A 22,489-nucleotide genomic window follows, 5' to 3' on the forward strand; every position below is an offset into this window, starting at 1 on the left:
CCAACCAACCAACAAACAAACAAACAAAGAAACAAACCAAAACAAAACAAACAAAACAAACAAACAAACAAGCAAAAAACCGTTATTACTGCAACAATTAATAGGACACAAATAAAGTCGGGCATTGTGAAGAAACCGTTGTTTTTCCTTTAGTATTCGAGTTGTTTATTATACATAGGCCGATACATTTATTGTTTCTTTTTCTTTGCTTTTTTGGCTTTCTTTCATTTTTTTTCATTTTCATGTTCAATACTTTATTGTCCCATCGCTGGGAAATTCGGGTCGCTTTCTCCCAGTGGAAAGCTAGCAGCAATGTAGTCGCGCTACCCAGGTGTCTGCGTGTTTAGGTGTATTCAGCGTGACACGGGGGTGGGACATGGCTTCCGTCTCTGGGTCTGCACATAAAGCTGACCCGTGTCCGTCCCGGCCCGAATTCGAACCTGCGACTGACCTTCCGATCACAAGCCCAGTTGGTTTTGATTTGCTTTCCCCAAACTGAAATAAATTGGGCCTGCGGCATAAACAGGGTCTTTGGTTTGTGTTAGTTAAGTTCACCACCTTCAATCAGTCTTCGCTGCCATGCCCGTTTGTAGATATTTCATATGTCTTGTTTCGTCAGTTTTATTTTTGTTGTTGTCGATAGCAAAATACTTTGGTTGTTTTGTTGTTTGGGATTTGTCGGTGAATTGTACGGCTTGGTATTTTGTTGACTTTTCAGTCTCTCGTAGCCGGCTGATCCAGATTAAAAAAAAAACTAAAAACAGTAGCAACATCGACGACGGAGAGAGAGAGAGAGAGAGAGAGAGAGAGAGAGAGAGAGAGAGAGATTGACTATTAGGGTTTAACGTCCTCTTAGAGCAACTGGTCTATATTGGGACAGGTATTGGTAATACGCTGAAGATAGGCCTATGGTGTGATGATTCGACCAAGCCCGCTTTGGCTGTCTTCTTGGACACACCAGCATTGGGTTTGTCTCGTCAAAGTATCGAAATACGATCATGATAATCAGAGACGAGAGATGATGCATGCGTGTCTTCGTGTTTTTCAAGCCCTGAGACTTTCGCTGTGAACGTGGGATTTTTTCGTGCGCATGTGTGCACACGGGGGTGTTCGGACACCGAAGAGAGTCTGCACAAAGTTGACTCCGAGAAATAAATCTCTCGCCGGAACCGGCGTGGGGATCGAACCCACGCTGATGGCTACAAAGCCAGCGCGCTACCAACTGAGCTACGTCCCCGCCCGAGTTAAGAACCAACACTAGAGCCAACACTAGAGAGAAATGTATACTCTTTGGCCCGAGAGAGAGAGAGAGAGAGAGAGAGAGAGAGAGAGTTGAACCGTCCACACGCGGCCGTGGGTGTAACAGTCACGGCAAGACGTTTATGACGGTGATCGTAAAGAATATACATAGTTCGCGTTTATCATCAACGCCCCTTTCTTATGCATACAATACCCGCGTTTAAAGGCTTACATCACGTTACCTCTAAAATATGCATAACTTGAAACTCTATGTCGGATTAGAGATAGTTGACAATAAAAAAGCGGATTCAATTGTGTAGTTTATTCACTCATATCTTATACAGTATTTCAGTCACAAAATGTTTACAGTATGATAAAGAGATTATATATTCTAGTATAACACGATACACACTCATTCTTACGGCTCACGGTGGTACTGACACTGAGTGTCTAGGAAATATATATGCAAGGAGTCGATCAGTACCGTGAAATATGCCGTATGGGTGAGACTACTGGAAATTATTGCAAGAAAACAGGTTCAGCTGTGTCGATAAATATGGTATACACATGTATAGTATTGCATATCTAACAAAAGATTTAAAAAATACCATGACTTATGCAAATAACATGATTTAGCTCGTTGAAAGTGATCACTGAGTCAGTGAATCAGTGTCGAGTGCAAACAATTCGATGCAACAATTCAAAAAGTGGTGTACGTGTTCCTTGAATCACATTTTGATCAGTGTTTTATGTCTGACAGTGGCTTTGATTTCTTCAAAACTTGCAATATAAAGACTTTGCAAGCGGCGGCGTCTTTGAAACGCTCACCGTGAGACTGTTCTAACAAAGAAAGGATAAACTGACTGTTGGGGTTTTAAGTTGACCTTGAACCAAAGGCACCAGACACTGGTATATACTTTGGTGTGATTGCTGCAATGTACACCCGTTTGTAAATTCAACCTCCCGGCCCTCCAAGTTCGGAGCACACCCAGCACACACACACACACCCCCCCCCCCCCCCCCCGCCTCCCCCAGTAGTCACCCGCCCCGGACCAGGGAACTCCAGTGAAGACACACTGACTGAAATCACAATCCCCGCTTCCACCCCCTTCTCTTCCCGCTTCAACATAATAACAAACGGGCATACACGTGTGCGTGAAAGAGAGAGAGAGAGAGAGAGAGAGAGAGAGAGAGAGAGAGAGAGAGAGAGAGAGAGAGAGAGAGAGAGAGAGATCATGATAGATCCACGCATAGATATCCCTATAGATCTATGATCCACGGCATAGCGTAAAGGTTTTCTGGAGGGGAGGCAACTGCTGTTGGCATTTCTTCCGTATTTGTAGACCTTGACTAGCCTCTCCTTGTTGTGAAACCTGACTTCGTCATTCATTCTCCACATCAACCTGAATCACAACAGTGCAACGAGTGCCTCTTGGTGAGTTTTCATGGTTTTAACACACGCTTATCGATGAAACCAATTAGTTAAGACTCTTCTTTCCTAATACAGAGTATTCAGAATGTTGACCGTAGCTGAAATTACGAGCGAATCCCGTACATATTGAAGACGCATTATTATATATTCATGATCATTATCTGTGCCCTTGCTGCTGATGGGATAGTTTCACTTTGGTTGTCTCAGGTCGTTATGCCTGTGAGTCACGTACCGGCTTTTGAGCCTCCTCATGGCACACATGTTTTGTAATTTATAATTTGACAATAATTGCATGAAATGCAAATTTTGTTCTCTGGAACACTAGAACTAGTAGGATGAAAGTTGAAACCATCATTGTCCTTGTAAAACTAAACAAAACACTTAATTCGCAGGGTTTAGCCTGGGAGAAAAGGGCAATGGGACATTTGTCCCCCGCAACCAAAATCCGATGGGACATAGTCGAAGGCAAGAAGCACCTTAGAGGCCTGTATGCGTTTTGTCCAAAGATGCAAAATGGTGCAATATGGTGCCATCTGAGAATTAACCGTTATATCGTGTTATCTGTGTGTGTGCGTGTGTGTGTGTGTGTGTCAGTGTAATCCGATGTAAAGTGTACATTTGGTGGCGCAGTGGTATGTAATCTCAATGCGCCCTTTGACCCACTGAAGGGAATTGCGATGGGACATTTTCAGATTTAATGCGCCAATGGCGCAGGGCGTACTAGTAAATGAAACCCTGAATTCCAGTAACATGCTTCTGCTGAAGTGTTCATTGCATACATATAATAATAGTAAACAAAATTATGTTTCAGTGCATGGTCTGTTTGACTGTCGTGAATGTGATAAAGTAGAAAATGAATACATTTTTTTCTCTCCTTTAGTTGTTATTTTGTACTGTATTTGTTAATGGACAAAGGTACAAAAAAAGAAGAATTATTCATCCTTAACTGTGTATTCGACGTACCTGTTCCTACCAGTCCCTACCCAAAAGCAGAATAAAATAAAATAAGCAGAATGCATATTACGAAGAAAAAGAAGTGACATACAGTATGTATCAGTGTTGAAATCACTTGAATACTGTCAATTTGAAATAAGTTATGGAGATGAGTAAAGAAATGTAACAACTGCTTGTTTATTTCAATTCAAAGACTTTTTGTCATTTTTAAATGAATCGGGTAGTATTTTGATGTTGTTATTGTTATTTTTCCTCTCAAAGGCGGATGACATAGCTAGCCTGCCTTGAAAAACAGACAGTAATACTAATACTGTTTTAGGCTGATTTAAGTCATTTACTAAAGTTTGATTTAAGACAGTGGCACCCCTGATTTAGTGAACATTCTTATGAATTCGATGGTGGTTTTTTTTTCGTTAAAACTTAAAATCAAAATCTCTGCAGCTGTTCTCTATCTTTTTAAGCATTTGTATCTATCAGTATCATGGTAGATTTAAATGATAGAAAGTAATAAAAAAAAAAGTTATGAAAGTGTCTGTTTAATGATCAATCCAAGAAAAAAATACCTCTAGAACTGCACCAGTTCTTGTGACAGTTCTGTTGCTTGGAACAGAACTTTGTGGCTGAATTGCATTCAGACACAGAATAGCACTGCAATGTTTTGTCAAAGCAGCACCGCCCTGATATGGCCCTTCGTGGTCGGCTGGGCGTTAAGCAAACAAACAAACAAACTGCAATGTTTAGTTATTGTTTGGCAAGTAGACAGAGTGTGTATAACGTCTGGTAATGCTTTAGTGGCCAAGACAACAAATTATAAAATGTATCAAAGATCATGACCAGCTATAAGATTCATGGTGCAAATACTGCTGGGACTTAAGTGAATCTTTGAGAGTTAATCAATTCATTGCAATATTTAATGTATGCATAAAAGTAATTTCAACTCACATCATTACTGAGCGAAGCTTTAAAGATTCTGCTTTTAACTTAGTCTTCTCTTTGTTCTGATTCTGTGTGAGTGGTCCAGACACGCTTGAAGACATGCCTGTCCCCGAGTACGCTAGTACTTGGGCTCAGCAGACTTTATTATTGTGTGTCTGTGTGTCTTTCTCTACTTAACAGCTTATTGCTGGGAAACTACTGGGCGCAGTTCGTTCAAAAGTTGATACACTAACTTGATAATAGGTCCGATTGATCGTATTAAAACTTCATAATGTTACCTGGGACCTAAATGCGAAATAAACCACAAAAACGACTTGGTCGTAGGAGGAGTTCACACCGGCGGGGCAACACGCAGCCATTGAGCTGATAGAACAGCCGAACGCGTCACACAAAAATACGTCATGACAAAGTTACACGCAAAGCGAAAGAGACTTTGACGTCATTTACTTTTGTTCGGAATTTTCCGTCTGTTCCTAGCTTGTCAGTGAAGACCTGACGTGAGTAAGCTTACCCAAAACGTCTTTGTTCTCTATTCACATTGCAGCTGTGAAATAATCAGTCTTGTGTCTCGGTCGTGTAGGTACAGAGTTTGCTTCTGCAATCATTATGTTCGTGTTGATGACGGCTTCATAAGACAAAATAATAAGCGAATCTATCGCGAGGAAGACGTTTATGTACAAATCACCGAACCCAACCCATTTTTTGTGTGCATTTTTCTGAAGAATAAACTGCATGTGGTTAATTTCATCCGTTTAATGCTTGTCGAAACGAGCCATAAGGCTTTAGAATAAAAGATTTCACGCATTGCTTGGCCATCTGATCACAGATGAGGTCGCAGTTTGTAAGTTGAATCTATGAATCGGCCAGAGATAGATCTGCATTTCTGGTCAGAAACAAACATTCACACCACAGACATTCCAAACATTTATATTTATTGAGCGAGCCAGTCTGAAGAGTACTCGGGTCCAGCGCGAGCGTTTTTTATTATATAGGGTACATATGATGGCTTTTATTAATTTTGAAATATGATAGAAACAGAGACCAGGGTGGTAAAACAGTTACAGATACATTGTACAAAGAATTAGCAGAGAAACAAACAAAACTTTAAAGAAGTCTTTATAAGGGGACAGTCAAGAAGCGGAAGGGAAATAAACCTAAAGAAGAACAAGAGGAAACAACAGTGCTGACTGGTCCAGACATTAACATTATTATGTGGGAATTTACTGCTTCTAGTTCCACTTTACAGCTCTAGTTATGAATACTTCTGAGTACATGGGCTGCAATGTGTATGACCATTTTTTAATGCGCCATTGAGGCAACCATACCCTGTTTTCGGGGATGCATGGTTGTAAATGTTGGGTTTTTGAAACCCACGGAACTCTGACATGGATTATAAGATCATTTCCATGTGTAATTGGTCTCATACTAAGGATGAAAAGGCACCAGCAGATCTGCGTGTAAGTTAATGACCTGGGAGAAAAAAAATCCACCCTTCACCCACCAGGGATTTGAACACTCAACCTTCTGAGGGGGAAGTCAACATCTTATCCACTTGGCTATTGCGCCGGTCACGGAAGTTATGAATGCTGCTTAATTTTGTTGCTGAGGAAAAGCAGAAGTGCGCCTGTTGTCCTAAGTTGTTGCTTCCCCAGTCCTTCACATAACCCTTTTCTCTTGTTAGCTGGTCAGCCTGGTGCAGCTTTGTTGTGACTCACAACACAAGAATAAGGGCATTGTTTAAATGGACCTTTGCAGTTTTATGAACAGCATGAAAGGTCTGAGTCTGAGTTGAACTATCCAGTTAGTTAACCAAACTTATTCTTTTTATTTTACTGGTATTTCATGCAGTCAAACAAACAGATGATGCAAATTTTATAAGCCATGCACTACCCCCCGCGGGTAAGGGGGAAGAATTTACCCGATGCTCCCCAGCATGTCGTAAGAGGCGACTAACGGATTCTGTTTCTCCTTTTACCCTTGTTAAGTGTTTCTTGTATAGAATATAGTCAATGTTTGTAAAGATTTTAGTCAAGCAGTATGTAAGAAATGTTAAGTCCTTTGTACTGGAAACTTGCATTCTCCCAGTAAGGTCATATATTATACTACGTTGCAAGCCCCTGGAGCAATTTTTTGATTAGTGCTTTTGTGAACAAGAAACAATTAACAAGTGGCTCTATCCCATCTTCTCCCTTCCCCCGTCGCGATATAACCTTCGTGGTTGAAAACGATGTTAAACACCAAATAAAGAAAGAAAGATAAGCCATGCACTCTTGTCCCAGAGGACTCTGAGCTTTAAAATGATTCAGAGTTGAAAAGATTGAAAAGCGCATTATTTAATATTGTGAGAAAGCATTCCAAGTCAGGTGATTTTTTATTGGATGAAAATATACAATGTTTTTGTAAATTTGAATTCAAAAGGAAAGCCAGTGAGAAAGAATACGTACATTCCGGTACAATACTTGCTCTTGGTATTGAGAAAATATGTGAGTCGTGAGTAATGTGAAGAAGCTTCCTTTCTAGTGAATGAGGAGAGAATGTCAATTACTGACAGTGACATTTCCTTCCCTCCTCCCCCAACCTGCATTTCTCGAGCCTCCTCCACACCTTCATCACTCAGGGTTAAAGAAGTAAATTTATATAAGCTGGACTTTGCTGTTATTCTAGGGTGCACAGGTATCAAATACATGTAAAACATGTGGGGAAGGAAGGAAAGGGGTAGGGGGGGGAGAGGATGGAAGGGGAGGGAGGAGAACATTTAAATGAGAGGTTTACAACAAGAGGAGGAGAGAGAGAGCACTGGAAAAATGAATGGAAAATAGATCTCTATTGAAAGAGAAGCATCAGTGAAGGAGGTTAGAGAAAGAGTTGCAAGACCAAGAAAGCATGCCATCTGTGTGTGTTTGAGAGCGAGAGATAAAGAAAGAAAGGACTATGAACACAAGAAGCAAGAGTAGACAGCGAAGGGCTGAAGGAAGGTATAGTCGGGGAGGAGGGTATGGGAGGTTGCACTTAAAATATTCATAACATTTCATTCATGGTGGCATTCGGCTGGGTAGCCGGCGGCTGGTCTGCCAACCAGGCCCTGGATCAATACCCAGCTCACCTTGCCGCCTCACACTGGCCCAGTCTTGGAGGCTGGAGTTCTGGCACTGGCTTTTGCCTGGCCACGCACTCAACGCCTGCTGTGTGGCGCGGAGCTGCAAGGCCTTCTTGTCACCCCACTTGCCTGGGATTCTCTGGACTCTAGAGTATGGTCTAGCTGCCAGGTTTGCAACAATATGTTGAGTGTGCAATATGGTTACCGTAACTCAGGTGGGTAGTCTGGTACTGGTGTTCTTCTGAGGGCAATGTTTTATTGCTTTTGCTGCTTGTTTCATTTTTATGCAGCTTCTGAAGACTGTGCATATATGTGTGCACACTCGGCATATTGGACTTTATGCAAAGTTATAAGCGTGCCCTATGGGATGGTGTGATCTGCTAGGGGATCATTGATCTGTTATTCATGGGGGTGTATGGTTTTGCTGTGTTTGCAAGCCAGTTTGCTTTTGGGAAAGAAATAAAGTTTGTATACACTCAGTTATGGTGTGTTGGGTCGGTCTAGTGACATGTTGTGCTTGTCGTATGAGTTCTTATCATTATTCTTTCGTAAAATTAAATGATTTTTGTTTGTTTTGTTTCTTTGGTATGTATTGCAGAAAAGTATTAGTTTTAACAACAACAACAACAGCATTTTGCAAAGCCATTGCTTTGCATGTGTTTTTTGTGTGGTTTGTGTGAAAGAAAAAAATCTGCAAAGAATGCTATAAAGCGTTACTCCAGTGTGTAAATGTACACCATTATTCTCTTTCTTGAATTTATGCAGGCTGTGATATGATACAAGGTATCACCACCTAGCATATTGCTCATGAGTTGTTTCTATAAGAGAGAAATATTCTGCATAGAATGCTGTAGTATAATTCATTAATTGTATGCCCTGCGTGTACTCCAGTGTGAAAATGTAACTCCATAGTTCTATCTAACCTGTGAATTAATGCAGGGTATGCATGACATAAGATATCACCACTTAGCATGTGGCCCCTGAGTGGTTTCTATGAGAGAGAAAAATTCTGCATAGAAAACTAATTGATAGCACTGCATGTGGTCCTAAGTGAAAATGAACTCGATAGTCCAGAAATGTAAATGTAAGCTTTACGCCCTCACGGCAAAGCCATAGTCCAGAAATGTAAATGTAAGCTTTACGCCCTCACGGCTAAGCCATTAGGGGCAGCTCCATAGTCCTATTTGACCTGTGAATTTATGCAAGGTAGCGTGGCATAAACTATCAGTCCTTCCAAGAAAACTCTCCCTACTATTCCCTGCAGTTTTCCAATTCTTTTCTTGTTGTCTTATTTCTACCTGACTGGATCCATCACCTTTATTTCACTTACCAAAAGTCTTCTTTTCCACATCCTTATTTCTCTGCACCCCGCATGTCGTATGAGGCGACTAACGGATTCTGTTTCTCCTTTTACCCTTGTTAAGTGGTTCTTGTATAGAATATAGTCAATGTTTGTAAAGATTTTAGTCAAGCAGTATGTAAGAAATGTTTAGTCCTTTGTACTGGAAACTTGCATTCTCCCAGTAAGGTCATATATTGTACTACGTTGCAAGCCCCTGGAGCAATTTTTTGATTAGTGCTTTTGTGAACAAGAAACACTTAACAAGTGGCTCTATCCCATCTCCCCCCCCCCCCCCCCCCCCCTTTCCCCTATCCCATCTCCCCCCTTTCCCTCGTCGCGATATAACCTTCGTGGTTGAAAACGACGTTAAACACCAAATAAAGAAAGAAAGAAAAACTATCAGTAAATTTAGATTGATTCTTGCTGGAATATCAAAATGTTATTTTGCCAGTGCAGTCTTACAGTTACAACCAAATGAAGGGAGGCTAAAAGGGATTGGTCAGGGCAGTAATTATTGATTAATTGACTTCACTGTGCAGACTGTGCAGATGGCGTGTCACAAATAATTGTTCAGTATACTTATGTTGCGCACATAAATTAGTTGAGTGATATGGCTTAATGAAGACAAACTGGATTGATTGACTGTCATCGTGCATTGTTGGGGTGCACGTGGCACTGTTGACACATGCGGAACGGGGCGCTGTTTGCCACTTCAGCAACGCAAATAGCTAATAGCCCATACATACACGTCAGTGTTGGTACAGCGTGGCTGAAAATAGATAATGACATGGAAATGCTGTTACAGTCTCTTTTTCCTTGATTCACTTTGTACCAGAGCTGGGTGCAGTTTGCACAGGAGCAGATTAGCATCAGTTCCAGCTCGGCCCCCCACCCCAGATTCCTTTATCCGCCAATATTCCCCTCAATCCCCATTGCCCTCTTGGGGTGGTAGTTCTGAGTTTTGATCTGTGTGTTTCAATCTAGGTTGGAAGTGTTGTTGTGGACATAGGCTCATGTGCAAAACTATGAGTTTGGTTTTTCTGCATTCTGCAAATTGAAGCAAAAATTTCTTAATTTGTTGCTTCGTTGGAGCGATGGGGGGTGAATCTTGGGCGCGAGGATTTTGGTTGGGCAGTGCTAGTTAATGGATCACTGAACTCTGTTCCTTTGGGAAATTTACTGCAGAACCATCCAATCAAGTTGCAAGACAAATGTGAGTTTCAATGAAATGGCAATGGACACTGTTGGCCCTCTCAGTTGTTACAGTGCATTTCAGGTTGACCTGTAAGATATGACTACCTCATGATTCTGAGCTTGAGTCAGAGCTACACTTTTTGGTATGCTGAATCGTAATACTTGATGTGATGTAATTTGTTATGTGCAACTCTGAGAGAAAGGAGAATGCTTTTACAGCGTGTTTGTAACAGTTTCTCTTGAAAAGCAGAGCTTGTCTCAGAAGAAAGTTCTTATTAAATTATTGCATTGTTGTAATTACAATTTACAGTACATGTAGTCCATTCATCATCATTCATTCAGTTCTTACACAAGTCTTCTTCTTCTCATTGGCTCAATAGGCTCAGTTCTTACGCAAGTTAGCTGTCACATTCTGAGTGGTTTGCAGGTCACATTGTTGATGTATGTTACAACATGGTGGGGCAGTTAGATATAATTAGGCCAGTTGCCTATGAAAGTGTTCCTGTTAGACTGACCTAGATGACTGTTGTAATTGGGGACAAGTGACCACTATAGCAGGAAGGCATCAGTTAATCTTATCTTGCTGACAATTTTGCTGTGAAATTTCTATCTGGAAATGTTAGTAATGTGCAGTATATTATTTGCAATGTGTCTGTGTTCCTTATGCGCAACTACTGTGTCTTCACTGGTGTTCTGGCTAAATGAAGGTTAGATTTTTTTCTGATATTTTGATATTTCGGACAGTATTTTTCTTGCAACATTCGCATCCAAGCATCTAAACTTCCTGGCTTCAAGGAGACTGGAAGGGAGAAAAACAATCCAGTAAGTGCTCTAGCCAGTTATCAAACCAATATTTCTTCACTAGTACAAAGCCTGGCTCTTGCAGAAACTGATCAAGTCACACCAAGTCTAAAGCACTTTGGTTACATTGTAATTCATTGAGGGACAAAACCTCGATCTGTCACACAAAATAGCAACAGCTATGTAATTGTATGTAATGTATGATTGGCGGACTAGTTTGGATTCAGTGTTTTAAGATTTTTATTTTAAACAAATAGGTATGAGCTGCATTGTAGTATTCTAATTTCTCTTATGTGTATCGACTGAAAGCTGGATATCTGTGTTCAATTTTTACATTTACATGTAGTCAAGTTTTGACTAAATGTTTTAACATAGAGGGGGAATCGAGACGAGGGTTGTGGTGTATGTGTGTGTGTCTGTCTGTGCGTGTGTGTGTGTAGAGCAATTCAGACTAAACTACTGGACCGATCTTTATGAAATTTGACATGAGAGTTCCTGGGTATGATATCCTCAGACGTTTTTTTCATTTTTTTGATAAATGTCTTTGATGACGTCATATCCGGCTTTTCGTGAAAGTTGAGGCGGCACTGTCACGCTCTCATTTTTCAACCAAATTAGTTGAAATTTTGGTCAAGTAATCTCCGACGAAGCCCGGACTTCGGTATTGCATTTCAGCTTGGTGGCTTAAAATTAATTGATGACTTTGGTCATTAAAAATCTGAAAATTGTAAAAAAATTATTTTTTTTATAAAACGATCCAAATTTACGTTTATCTTATTCTCCATCATTTTCTCATTCCAAAAACATATAAATATGTTATATTTGAATTAAAAACAAGCTCTGAAAATTAAAAATATAAAAATTATGATCAAAATTAAAATTTCGAAATCAATTTAAAAACACTTTCATCTTATTCCTTGTCGGTTCCTTTTTCCAAAAACATATAGATATGATATGTTTGGATTGAAAACACGCTCAGAAAGTTAAAACGAAGAGAGGTACAGAAAAGCGTGCTATCCTTCTCAGTGCAACTACTACCCCGCTCTTCTTGTCAATTTCACTGCCTTTGCCATGAGCGGTGGACTGACGATGCTACGAGTATACGGTCTTGCTGCGTTGCATTGCGTTCAGTTTCATTCTGTGAGTTCGACAGCTACTTGACTAAATGTTGTTATTTTCGCCTTACGCGACTTGTTTTATTTTATGGTACACTTTTGTTGTTGTAGCCAGACTGAAATGAATACTGTAGTTATCGCGGGTGGCCGTAAAATTGCTGCCTGGTCGGCTGATTTAATCAGAAGAGTATTGATTGCAATGGGCTGTCGGTTGTTTGATCAATTGATGGCTTACTTTAGTGTTGGCTTATTTGCCAGGAAAAGAAATTGTGGGGGAGGGGTTTTGAGAAACATTTTGTCCCCTTCATTTTGGTCATGAATTGAAAGGGAGTAAGAGCTGATAGCTTTCTGCTTGGTTAAAAAATAAATTCTTTCTGACAGGGTTTTCCCCACTGTTGTTTTTTCTCTGATATACAGTGGAACCCTCCCACCCCCCCCCCCCCCCCAACCCCATATTTTAGAACCCCTGATTTAAGACTCCATCCCTTTTAAGACCCTGTATTCTCAGATATTCTGTTCATAACCTCTGTAAATGTAGCCCCATTTTAAGACCACCTCATTTTTAAGACCGGGTTTTCTCCGAGTTTTGAAGGTCTTAAAAGGTGGGTTGTGCAGTATATCCACACAAACTGAGAAATGGTCCAGGAATTTCACAATGTTAAAATTCTTTATAAACAGAGTGATTATCAGAGTCCTCATGCTAGCGTTGGCAGTAGTAAATGTAGCGTAAAAGCTAAATGTCAGCCCAGCCTCTGGTTGTCACCTTTGAGCGCATTAACTGCCATTGGCAATCCTATGATACTTTGATCAGCTTAATAATTAACAGAGGAATAGCATGTAGCAGTAATCTGATTGAGTCAACCTCCTGCACTCCAAATGTTTTGCTCCCTCCTGTCAGCAAAAGGATCTTAAATGTCTGATTAAGCCTGAACCTCCTGCACTCTAAATTCTTTGCTCCTGTGAGCAAAAATGATCTTTAATGTCTTGCGCTCTCCGATACAGTGGAACCCCCTATTTAGGGCGCCCTATCCCAACCCACCAACTCGATTCAGTTGAAGACCAGCTGCTAGTCTCAGATTTAATTTAGATTTACCCCCATGTTAAGACTCACTTCTGTTTAAGACCTGATTTTCTCAGCTTGTTGGCGGTCTCAACACTTTCTACCCCACCTATGTTGACCAAGTTTTTTTTAGCCGAGACCAGCTGTGCTGCAGCAGGTCACTAGTTAGTAGTAACTGTGTAGAAACTGTGTATCAACACACTGGAATGCAGGCGTTGAATCGACGTTACAGGAAGCGACTGAAGCTAACAGTCTGAGCTGATATATCCGTACCTGGTCAGATAGAGCCATATGAGTGGGTACGGATATATCCGTACCTGGTCAGATAGAGCCATATGTGTGGGTACGGATATATCCGTACCTGGCAGAAAATGAGTTAAATGGGGGTACAAACCGGACTTCTGATATGTATTGTCTGTATAAGTTTTCAACAAACCTTAATTCCTGTGTGATTGTTCAAGTAGCTCTCTAGTTTCATTTCTGCCCTATTTTTTTTTATCAGGGTTGCAGATTCGTTGCCATGTCGATGAAAACAGCCTAAAAACGCTTTCTATGCATCACATGTGGTAAGGGGTGTAAGGCACACAAAAGCACAGAGTAAATGAAGGGAATGAAACTGGGCAGGCAAGCTGACTGCCTAAACAAACACATTCATTGGGTTTGATAGAGGACTAGTGATTGTTTTTGCTGGCTGCATGGGCGCTTTGACTCATTAGTCACCTGTGGCTGTTACAGTGTCACACTGTGTGTGGGTAGAAATCAATAAAGTAGCAGCTAATATCCATCATGTTTGTAGGGGAAGGGGCAACCAGCCTGTGGTTACTAAATTTACCATGACTAGGGTTATATATTACCTGTAGTCTGAGTGTCAAGCTGCTAGAGCGTGCGAGGAAAACATAATTATCGGCTAAGTTTAGACAGTCGTACTAAGAGTGTCTGAAATGCATACCAAAGAGGGATCGGTGTTGGGTACTTTGAAAGGTAGCTGTACTCTGAGACAAGGTCAAACGTGTGCATATTATTTTGTGTGACATGAACATAATGCTGATGTCGGTGTGAAAACTGGGACACCCACCTTTCTTTTGTGTGCAAAAACACATTGTTTTTCGTCATTTCGTCATTGCTGAATATGTGTTCACAAATGATACTATGCATAGCCTAAAAAAAGTTACATGTAATACTAGTAGTTCTAGGAGAGCAAACAAATTTCAACAGAAATCTTTTTATGTGTACAAGAGTGACATTTTTCACTTCACATGATATGCACAGTTTATGACATGTATTTCAAATGCAGAATTTAAAAAAACAAGATAAGTTGTTGTGGAACATTTAATTATAGACAAAAATAAACGACACTACAACCTTGATCTATTGGTCTTTGAAGAGGACGAACAAGGTACACACCAGACAAATGAAAAAGAAGAGGAGACACATTATAAGCTTTCACAAATGAGAATCAGACTTTTAGCAGAAATCAGACCTTTTTATTTTTTTTAGCTCCGAAACACAATTTTGGAGTCATTTTTGTGATCCATCCTCAGAATGTATGCATTCTTTTTTTTTGGAACCACAGACTCCTTGCAGACTTGTTCATGGGTCCTTGTTCCCATGTCTGAGTTTTGGATCAGTTGTGTTTGCTCCTTCAAATGCAATCACTTAGAGAACACATGCCTAATCCCATCACCACCACCAGCAACAGCCTTAGCACTAGCAGCAACCACAACAGAGAGCTAAGAAGCATCCCTTAAAGGCCTGTCCAGACACTCCAGGCCGACCCTGTCCACATTTGACTTATGCTCAAAACGGTCCCACTGGGCGCGCCGCGGCGGGTTATGATTGCGTAGCGTTATTTGCAGAAGAATAGAACGTGTTCTAATTTCTCTGACACAGACATAGAACGGCGGAAATTTGACCAATCAGAGCAAACCAGAGCGATGACGTCAGTCGATGTAACTGAACCTTCCTGCCTTTATGTGACCTTGACGCTTCCGCTCCACTGATACCGCGTTGTGAAAAAAGTCGTCAATGTGTGGCCACTCGGCAAAATTCCGCGCGACGCATAAAACGGCCTGCGGCGCATATACCGTAAAACGGCGTCCAAGTCTGGTCGGCCCTTTAGCACCAAAAGAAATGTCCTTATCTGCCAAAGAAAGGGAGCCAGGAAATACTCAGTTGGCAGGCAATCTCAGTCTGTAATTGGTGCCATCAAGTGGTGTCAGCATCGATATTAATGGTGAATGCCTCACCCACCTCACTCCCTCTACCCATCCTCCCTGTTTCGAACCTTCTGGTTGATGTAATTGGTATTATGGATTAGAATATAAGCTAAGGCAGGAGCTTAAATGGTAGGCTATACATACATAGTGGGGTTGGTGTAGCTGGAAACGAGGACAGTCTTGCCCAATGATAGCTTGAGGGAGTGTGCAGAATTGCTTTTTGCTGGAACAGTACCCTGAGCCTAAGGGGGGATAGTAGTTGAAGATGCTTTTGGTACCTGTTCAATTAATGATTAAGAGGGGGGAGGGCCAAAAGGGGTGTTTGAAATACCCTGTTAAAGAGCTGTGCTGTCCACCAAATAGGAACACCAGAGGACCTTGGGATCACTGGCCAGTGGGGATTTTTTCCTATTATGATTGTGTGTGTGTGTGTGTGTGTGTGTGTGTGTGTGTGTGTGTGTGTGTGTGTGTGTGTGTGTGTGTGTGTGTGTGTGTGTGTGTGTGTGTGTTTGTGTGTATTAGTACACAAGTGAAGGATGTAAGGTTAAGTCAAAAGCATTTCTCATTTCATTTTGTAGTTCCATGTACACACTAAGCAGTACATAATAATATTGTCCAGATGTCAGGCCACATTTTTTTAAACAAAACAAATTCAGCTTTCTTCTTTATCCAAACTCAGTGGGCGGTTGCATTCATACCATTTTCATGGGAAATCCAACCTATCAATCCCATGGGAAATCCAACCACCTAATAATTCCATGGGAAATTCAGGAGAACAGTCTTAACAAGGTTTGCTCTCACCAGGAAAAGACAGGCGAGTGGTGGTGCAGCAACAAGGGAGAAGACAGATCATGCAATATTCCCATTTTGGCGACTGTTGATCTTTACCAGAAACCACTGGAGGCACGCAGGGGAGCTTCGGGAGTAGTTCCTGGTGTGCTTGAACAAAACGAAGGTCTGACAGAGACCGGTGGGGCGGGAGACGTGAATGATAATGAGTCTATTTCCTGTCTCGCCTACGTCTGTATCCTTGTCCTCGTAAAGATGCTTGAGATGTTTGAAGTTTAGGTGGAAAGTGTGACATTTGGATGTTTTTTAGAGTTGAGGTGCTCATGGTTTTCAGGATAAGTGATATTCTGTCCAGGCAATCAATCATGCGGTTATTAAATTAATTTGCAAGAAAAATAATCTCTCAAAGAAACACAAAATGGTCAAGTACACGGGTTGCCGATTCCTTTCTGGAATGTTTAGACAAATTTAATCTGGTAAAATACCACAAAGTATCACCTAATGCGATGCCTGGCAGCAGAGTTAAATTAATGCCAGTGGTAATAATGATTTCCACATTTCAGTTTTTATGGCATCACAGACAATTGTTATTGTGGAGCGTAACCCATGCTTAACATTAACTGGGCAGGGCCCCTCGGTACAAAGAAGGTAACTGTCATCCAAATAGGAAGATTGCATGCAGAACTGTTGTCAATCACCCCGCTAAATAGTTAGACATACTCCATCTTCAGAGGAAGAAAGATAGCGATGAGTGCATTACTGTAAGTTAAGCACTCAGCCACGGCATCTCTGCGCTGCGACACGACTCCCACAGGTCTGGAATTTGTAGGCGCTGTTAGGACGTGATGGGAGTAAGGGGAGGCATGATGCCAGGATGAGGGATGCTGTTTCCCCTCACAGAAAGAAGCCTTGCTTAATCGCGGTGGGTGGAGAGGCCAGCTCTTTGGGGAGGGACGGGCAAAAGCTGGTGGACACTCTTCTCTGGCAGATACAGGAGGGAGGCTTAGGGCGAATCAATAGCCGGTGTAGTCCATCCAGGTTTAAGGGTCTCTCGGGCCAGCTTTGAGTAGATGGGGCTCAGGTATTCATTTACTGCCATTTGAGACACACTGTGCTGTGCCTGGGAAGTTTTGTTGGGGCTGCTTCACTGAAGAACCCATGTTCTGGCTTGTTCACTGGACAGCACAAGTTTTAGCTGCATAGCCCCTTTTCTAGAGGAGCAATAGATTTGTTAATGCACTTTTTGTAACATGCCTTTTCCAAATTGATGGTAATTGACACATCAAGATGTTTAGCAGGCTTTGCCGCTTAGTTTGATATGATATTTTAATGAATTTAAGACAGTGTATGCGGATGATTCTTGAGAGTATTTTGAGAGAGCTGTAACGACTGAAGTGAAGACAAATGTTTGATAAGAACAGATTGCAGTGTAGCTACCGGATGCTTTTAGGGAGATAACAGTTACTGACAGATAATTGTTCCATTTATTTTTGTTTCTTTAATCATTGAATTTACACAAAGTTGCTTTAAGTTTTAGATGCCTGGAAGTTCAGATGTATCACAACAGAAAACAAGCACATAAGTTGAATACACACACAAACACTGCATTGCACACATGGGGAAAAAACACTTCTGTAAGTGTAAGGTTAGCAGGTAAATAAGTTTTCACTTGTGTCATGGATGGTAAATGATTTATTACACCTTCACCACAGTATATGCTGAGTCATCATTTTTGCTTCAGAATGTCTTTTTGCCTTGCAGTAATTTAGAGCCACACAGAGTAAAGGTATCCACTTTCCAATTTGATATCTATGTTGGGATAGTCACACTTGACACCTTTTGTGGTACATTTCCAGGACAAATAACATTGTGAAGATCACTCTTCTTGACCTTTGCTATCTGCAGCTCAGTCCTTTTTGTTACCTGCGCAGTTGGCAGTCAACCTTAAAGGAATAATACCTCAGGGAAAAGGCCCTTAGATCACTTAAAAGTTTTTTTTGAAGGGAGGTCTCAACAGAGAACTTCCACTGTAAAGGAGAAAAGCCACATTTGGATGAGAGATTCCAACTGACCAGGGGTCATTAATTCACTTCACTGCTGGGCATCTGTGACATGCACATCCATTGTTTCAGTGGGATCAGGTGCCACCAGTCTTCACTTACAATGCCTGTAATTATGGATGGCTGTGTCAGGGGGGGGGGGGGGGGGGGGATTATGAAGCAGTCAGTAAACATTCTGCCCACAGGGGGTTCAGCTGAGACGGTGTTTTCAGCTGACTGGGTCCATCGCACTGACAGTAGCCCTATTATATTATGTTAGCGCTCTGTGGCCCACTTGTGCCTGTGTTGTACTGCCTGGGTCCTCAAATTTGTCTCACTCCAGCCTATTACTGTCTCTTCTGTCTGGCTGCGTGAAGGAATGGTTTATGTCTGCAACTTGACGATGTGTGTGTGTGTCACTGTGTGTGTCTGTGTCTGTGTGTCTGTATCTATGTCTGTGTCTGTGTGTGTCTGCCTGTCTGTCTTTGTGTGTGTGTGTGTGTTACATGGATGAATAGAAAAGTCTGCATCTGTGCGGTAGTGAAAGATAAATGGTCATAGTTCTCATGCCAGTTATGACCTGGGTTAACACTTGGCTGTTGAGGGTGGAGTGTCCTAGCTTTTATGGATTTCGCTTGCAATGATCAGGAACGTGAATGGTTTTAAGCATTTAAAAAGATGTGCTATTTAACTATCAGAAATAGTCTGAGTGCAGAACCCAGAATAGGTTGAACCTACCAATAGAAGTTTTGGTAATATTTCTTAGTATGCATAATGACAGTCTCTGCTAGCTTTGCAATTTGTTCACGGTAGAATATCCAGGATGTTTGATTCAAACAGACTTGAAATTTGCTTTTGAAATACCTACATGTACTGTGATAGACTTTTGTGTGTTCTTGTGTTTTGTCAGTCTGGGGGATTCAGTGTTTTGATTCAGTTCAGAGGGATTTATTTGGAAAGGCGTTTCTGAAGATGTCATGTACCTTTTTTTCCCCGGTACATGTACATGTTTTTTAAGAACATGTTCTCTAACTGTCAACATTGATTATTCTCTGCACATTTTACCAATGACAGGTCTTAATTCTTTTCAATCATTAACATTATGTGTGTGTGTGTGTGTGTGTGTGTGTGTTTGTGAGCACGTGTGTGTGTGTGTGTTTGTGTGCATTTGTATGTATTTATGGATGTGTGACTTCTGCATTGCTCAGCTATTCCTTGTATCACACTTGGCTGAATAATAAATCTTGTGATCATGATGGGATTATGATTTGTTATTTCACCTCCCAGCTCGTTGTGTCTTATGTGTATTTTCTGCCTGCTTCATTTTTCATTGTCTTCAGTATTTATGTGTTTTTTCCACAACTGAATTGGTTGTCATCTTAATAATTTGTTGGGCCTGCTTTTTGCACCCTGAACCATTGTTTCATAGCTAGTCTCCAAGTATTTGTGTAAATATTAATTGCGAGGTCTGTGTCTTGATGTGTTTCAGGTGAGGAGATGATGCTTTGTGTCAGGGGCTAGAGGCTGAGGCACAGGACCCTAGAACATTTAATAATAAGGCTTCAAAAGCCAGTAGTTTCTCTCAAGCATGTCGTTAACAACCCCTCGTATCCCTGCCCCGGAGCCCAACTGCCAGAAAGGCTACAACAACAGTAACAACGTCGTACTGTACGACGCCTACAATGGCATACCTGGTACTCTCGGGGTTAACGCCATCGCTTTACTTGTGAGTACATTGTGTGTGTGTCTTTTTTGTGTGGTGCGTGTGAGCAGGGGCGGACGAGGGGGGGGTTCTGGGGTTTCCGGAAACCCCCCCCCCCCAGCCAAAAAATAAAAATATTTTTGTGGTTTCAGTTTTGGGGGTTGAGTTTCAATTTTTGGGGTCTTAATCAGTGACAAAATCTGCTGCCTGAAACTGGTAATGATCATCCTCAGAATGCACCAGATTGCACCATTTTGCATCCTTTTTTTCAAAATGTTCCGGGGGGCATGCCCCCGGACCCCCCTAGCAAGCTAGGCGCTTCGCGCCGTCAGCTATGCGCTTCGCGCCTTCACACCCATATCTTCACAATATACTTTGGGAAACCCCCCCCATAACATGAACTGATCCGCCCCTGGTGAGTGTATGCATGCGAGCGTGCGCATGTTGCGTAGTGGTGTGTGTGTGTGTGTGTGTGTGTGTGTGTGTGTGTGTGTGTGTGTGTGTGTGTGTGTGTGTGTGTGTGTGTTAGAGTAATCTAATTGACCCTGTTTTGGGGGCTAACCCTAAAACGTTTTTTCATTACTCTGACTTTTTTTAAAGATTCACAGACATTAGGCACTCCATTCCCACCGAAAATGAAGCAAAAGAGAGGAGAAAAAGAAGAAAAACAAACACCTCCCATCTACCCTGTTTTGTTGTTGTTGTTTTTTTAATCATGTTATCCTATATCAAACTTTATTTTAGGGCTTTATATGGTAAATTTTACCAACCATGTTACCTCTTCTGCTTTGCAGGTCCTGTTACTGCTGTTCACACTGCTGAGAAAGATTGCGTGGGATTATGGTCGTCTGGCGCTGGTTAGCAGAACAGAAGAGAAGTCAGTAAACTTTCTGTCTCACTCTTTATTTGCCATTTTGGGTGTAGTCTATAACTGTGTATTTGTGTTGTCAATTTATGTCGAGTCTTGTAAACTTCTGCTTGAAATATGGGTGTGCTTTCTTGCTATAACAGTGTAAGAGTGTGTGTGTGTGTGTGCTGTTCTGTTCTGCAAGTTCAGTTTGCCATGTTTACTTGTAGCTGTGTTTTAAAGTATGTGACAGGTGACTGCACTTTTTGTCTCGTTGACAGTTGTTTGAATCATTGTCCTGCCCTTCTGCTGGGTTTTGTTTGTTTTAGAGGAACTGTAAATATGATTGACATCATTTAAACAGGCATTTGTTTCCTTTGTCATTTCACCTCATAGTTTTACCTGTGTCTACTTTTTATATGCTCCTTTCGTGCGTCCATCTGTTTGTCCATCTTTCAGACCATCGCTACTTCGGTTCGTAAATCTATCTGTCTTTTCATACGCTGTCCGTTTATCCATTGAACCATCCCCCCATCTGCATGATTGTATCTGTAGGTTACATTGAAGAACGCCTGCATCATTTTCTTTGAGTGAGAGTTTTTCTTCAGATCAAAAGGAATTAATATTGATGCACTACAGGATGATGGTAGGGGAAAATGTGTTAGAAACAAGTATAGGTCTAGCAAGTTATGGAGGGTGTGTGTGTGTCTTTTATACCTACATGTGTTTGTGTGTGGGTGTGTGCTTGTATTTGTGTCTGTGTGTGTATGTGGGTGCGTGCATGCATATGTGTGGGTGTGTGTGTGTTGCCACAACAGTAATTCGATCAGTGTGCACTCCCTCCTGTTTAATGACAAAGGTGAGAGGTGTGTAAAGTCAGAGAATAAGTTTTTATACCCAGGTGTGTTTGTGTGCGTGCGTGCATGTGTGCATGGGTGCTTGCGTGTGTGTGTGTGTGTGCATGTGTGAGTGTGTGTTTGTTTGTTTGTGTGTAAATGTGACCGCAGGGATGTGCTAAGTGTACAATCGCACCTGTTTACTGAAGAAGACTTGAAGTGTGTAAAGTCAGAAGCAAAGTCAGCTTACTCCTCCCCTATGATGAGTATTGTGCTGCACTACTCCTTCATGTAATTGCACTTCAAAATATTTTGCGCAGATGTGCAGTTGGTTCATCTTATTGCATGACAAAAGTTTTGAAGACTTGCAAACTCATTGCATGCTTTTTTGTTTAAATTATTTGGAAACCTTTGGAGGATTTTCTTAAATACACCATACTATCAGGATGTTTTAGTTCTCTAAAATTGTTTTGAAAAGAATGATTGGGCTGCAGGGCAGAACTATGAGTATACAAGTGGAAACCTTTGGAGGATTTTCTTAAATACACCATACTATCAGGATGTTTTAGTTCTCTAAAATTGTTTTGAAAAGAATGATTGGGCTGCAGGGCAGAACTATGAGTATACAAGTCTACATTTATGTTTTCCATTTATGTGTTATGAACTTTAAATGTTAACTCTGAATGTTAACACTCCAAACGTTTGTGTTTTGCTTTCAGTAAAGTAGTTGTTATTTTGGGTTGACTTGTGCTGTTTTCAGTACACGTGATTGTGATTTTGCATTGACTTATGTTTTCAGTACACATAGTTGTTACTTTGCATTGTTTTATTTTGTTTTCAGTACTTTATTTTCAGTACACCTACCTAGAAATTATGTATGGTTGACTTAC

The 22,489-nt window shown here is 41.2% G+C and overlaps 1 protein-coding gene across 4 annotated transcripts in view; it reads left to right on the plus strand.

Moving 5' to 3' along the window:
* The first annotated feature begins 2,574 nt into the window (after positions 1 to 2,574).
* LOC138953675 (CSC1-like protein 2) overlaps positions 2,575 to 22,489 on the plus strand; it is a 52,618-nt gene continuing 32,703 nt past the window's right edge. Inside the window, exons 1-3 of one of the 4 annotated variants that reach the window (XM_070325563.1) lie at positions 2,575 to 2,674; positions 19,704 to 19,940; positions 20,711 to 20,793. In XM_070325563.1, the coding sequence (XP_070181664.1) occupies positions 19,803 to 19,940; positions 20,711 to 20,793 (221 nt within the window). In that variant the 5' untranslated portion in view covers positions 2,575 to 2,674; positions 19,704 to 19,802. The remainder of the gene's footprint in view (positions 2,675 to 19,703; positions 19,941 to 20,710; positions 20,794 to 22,489) is intronic. The other 3 variants (XM_070325561.1, XM_070325562.1, XM_070325564.1) reach the window with 3 other exon arrangements.

Source organism: Littorina saxatilis, linkage group LG17 (genome assembly GCF_037325665.1).
Source record: "Littorina saxatilis isolate snail1 linkage group LG17, US_GU_Lsax_2.0, whole genome shotgun sequence".
Classification (NCBI taxonomy): Eukaryota; Metazoa; Mollusca; class Gastropoda; order Littorinimorpha; family Littorinidae; genus Littorina; species Littorina saxatilis.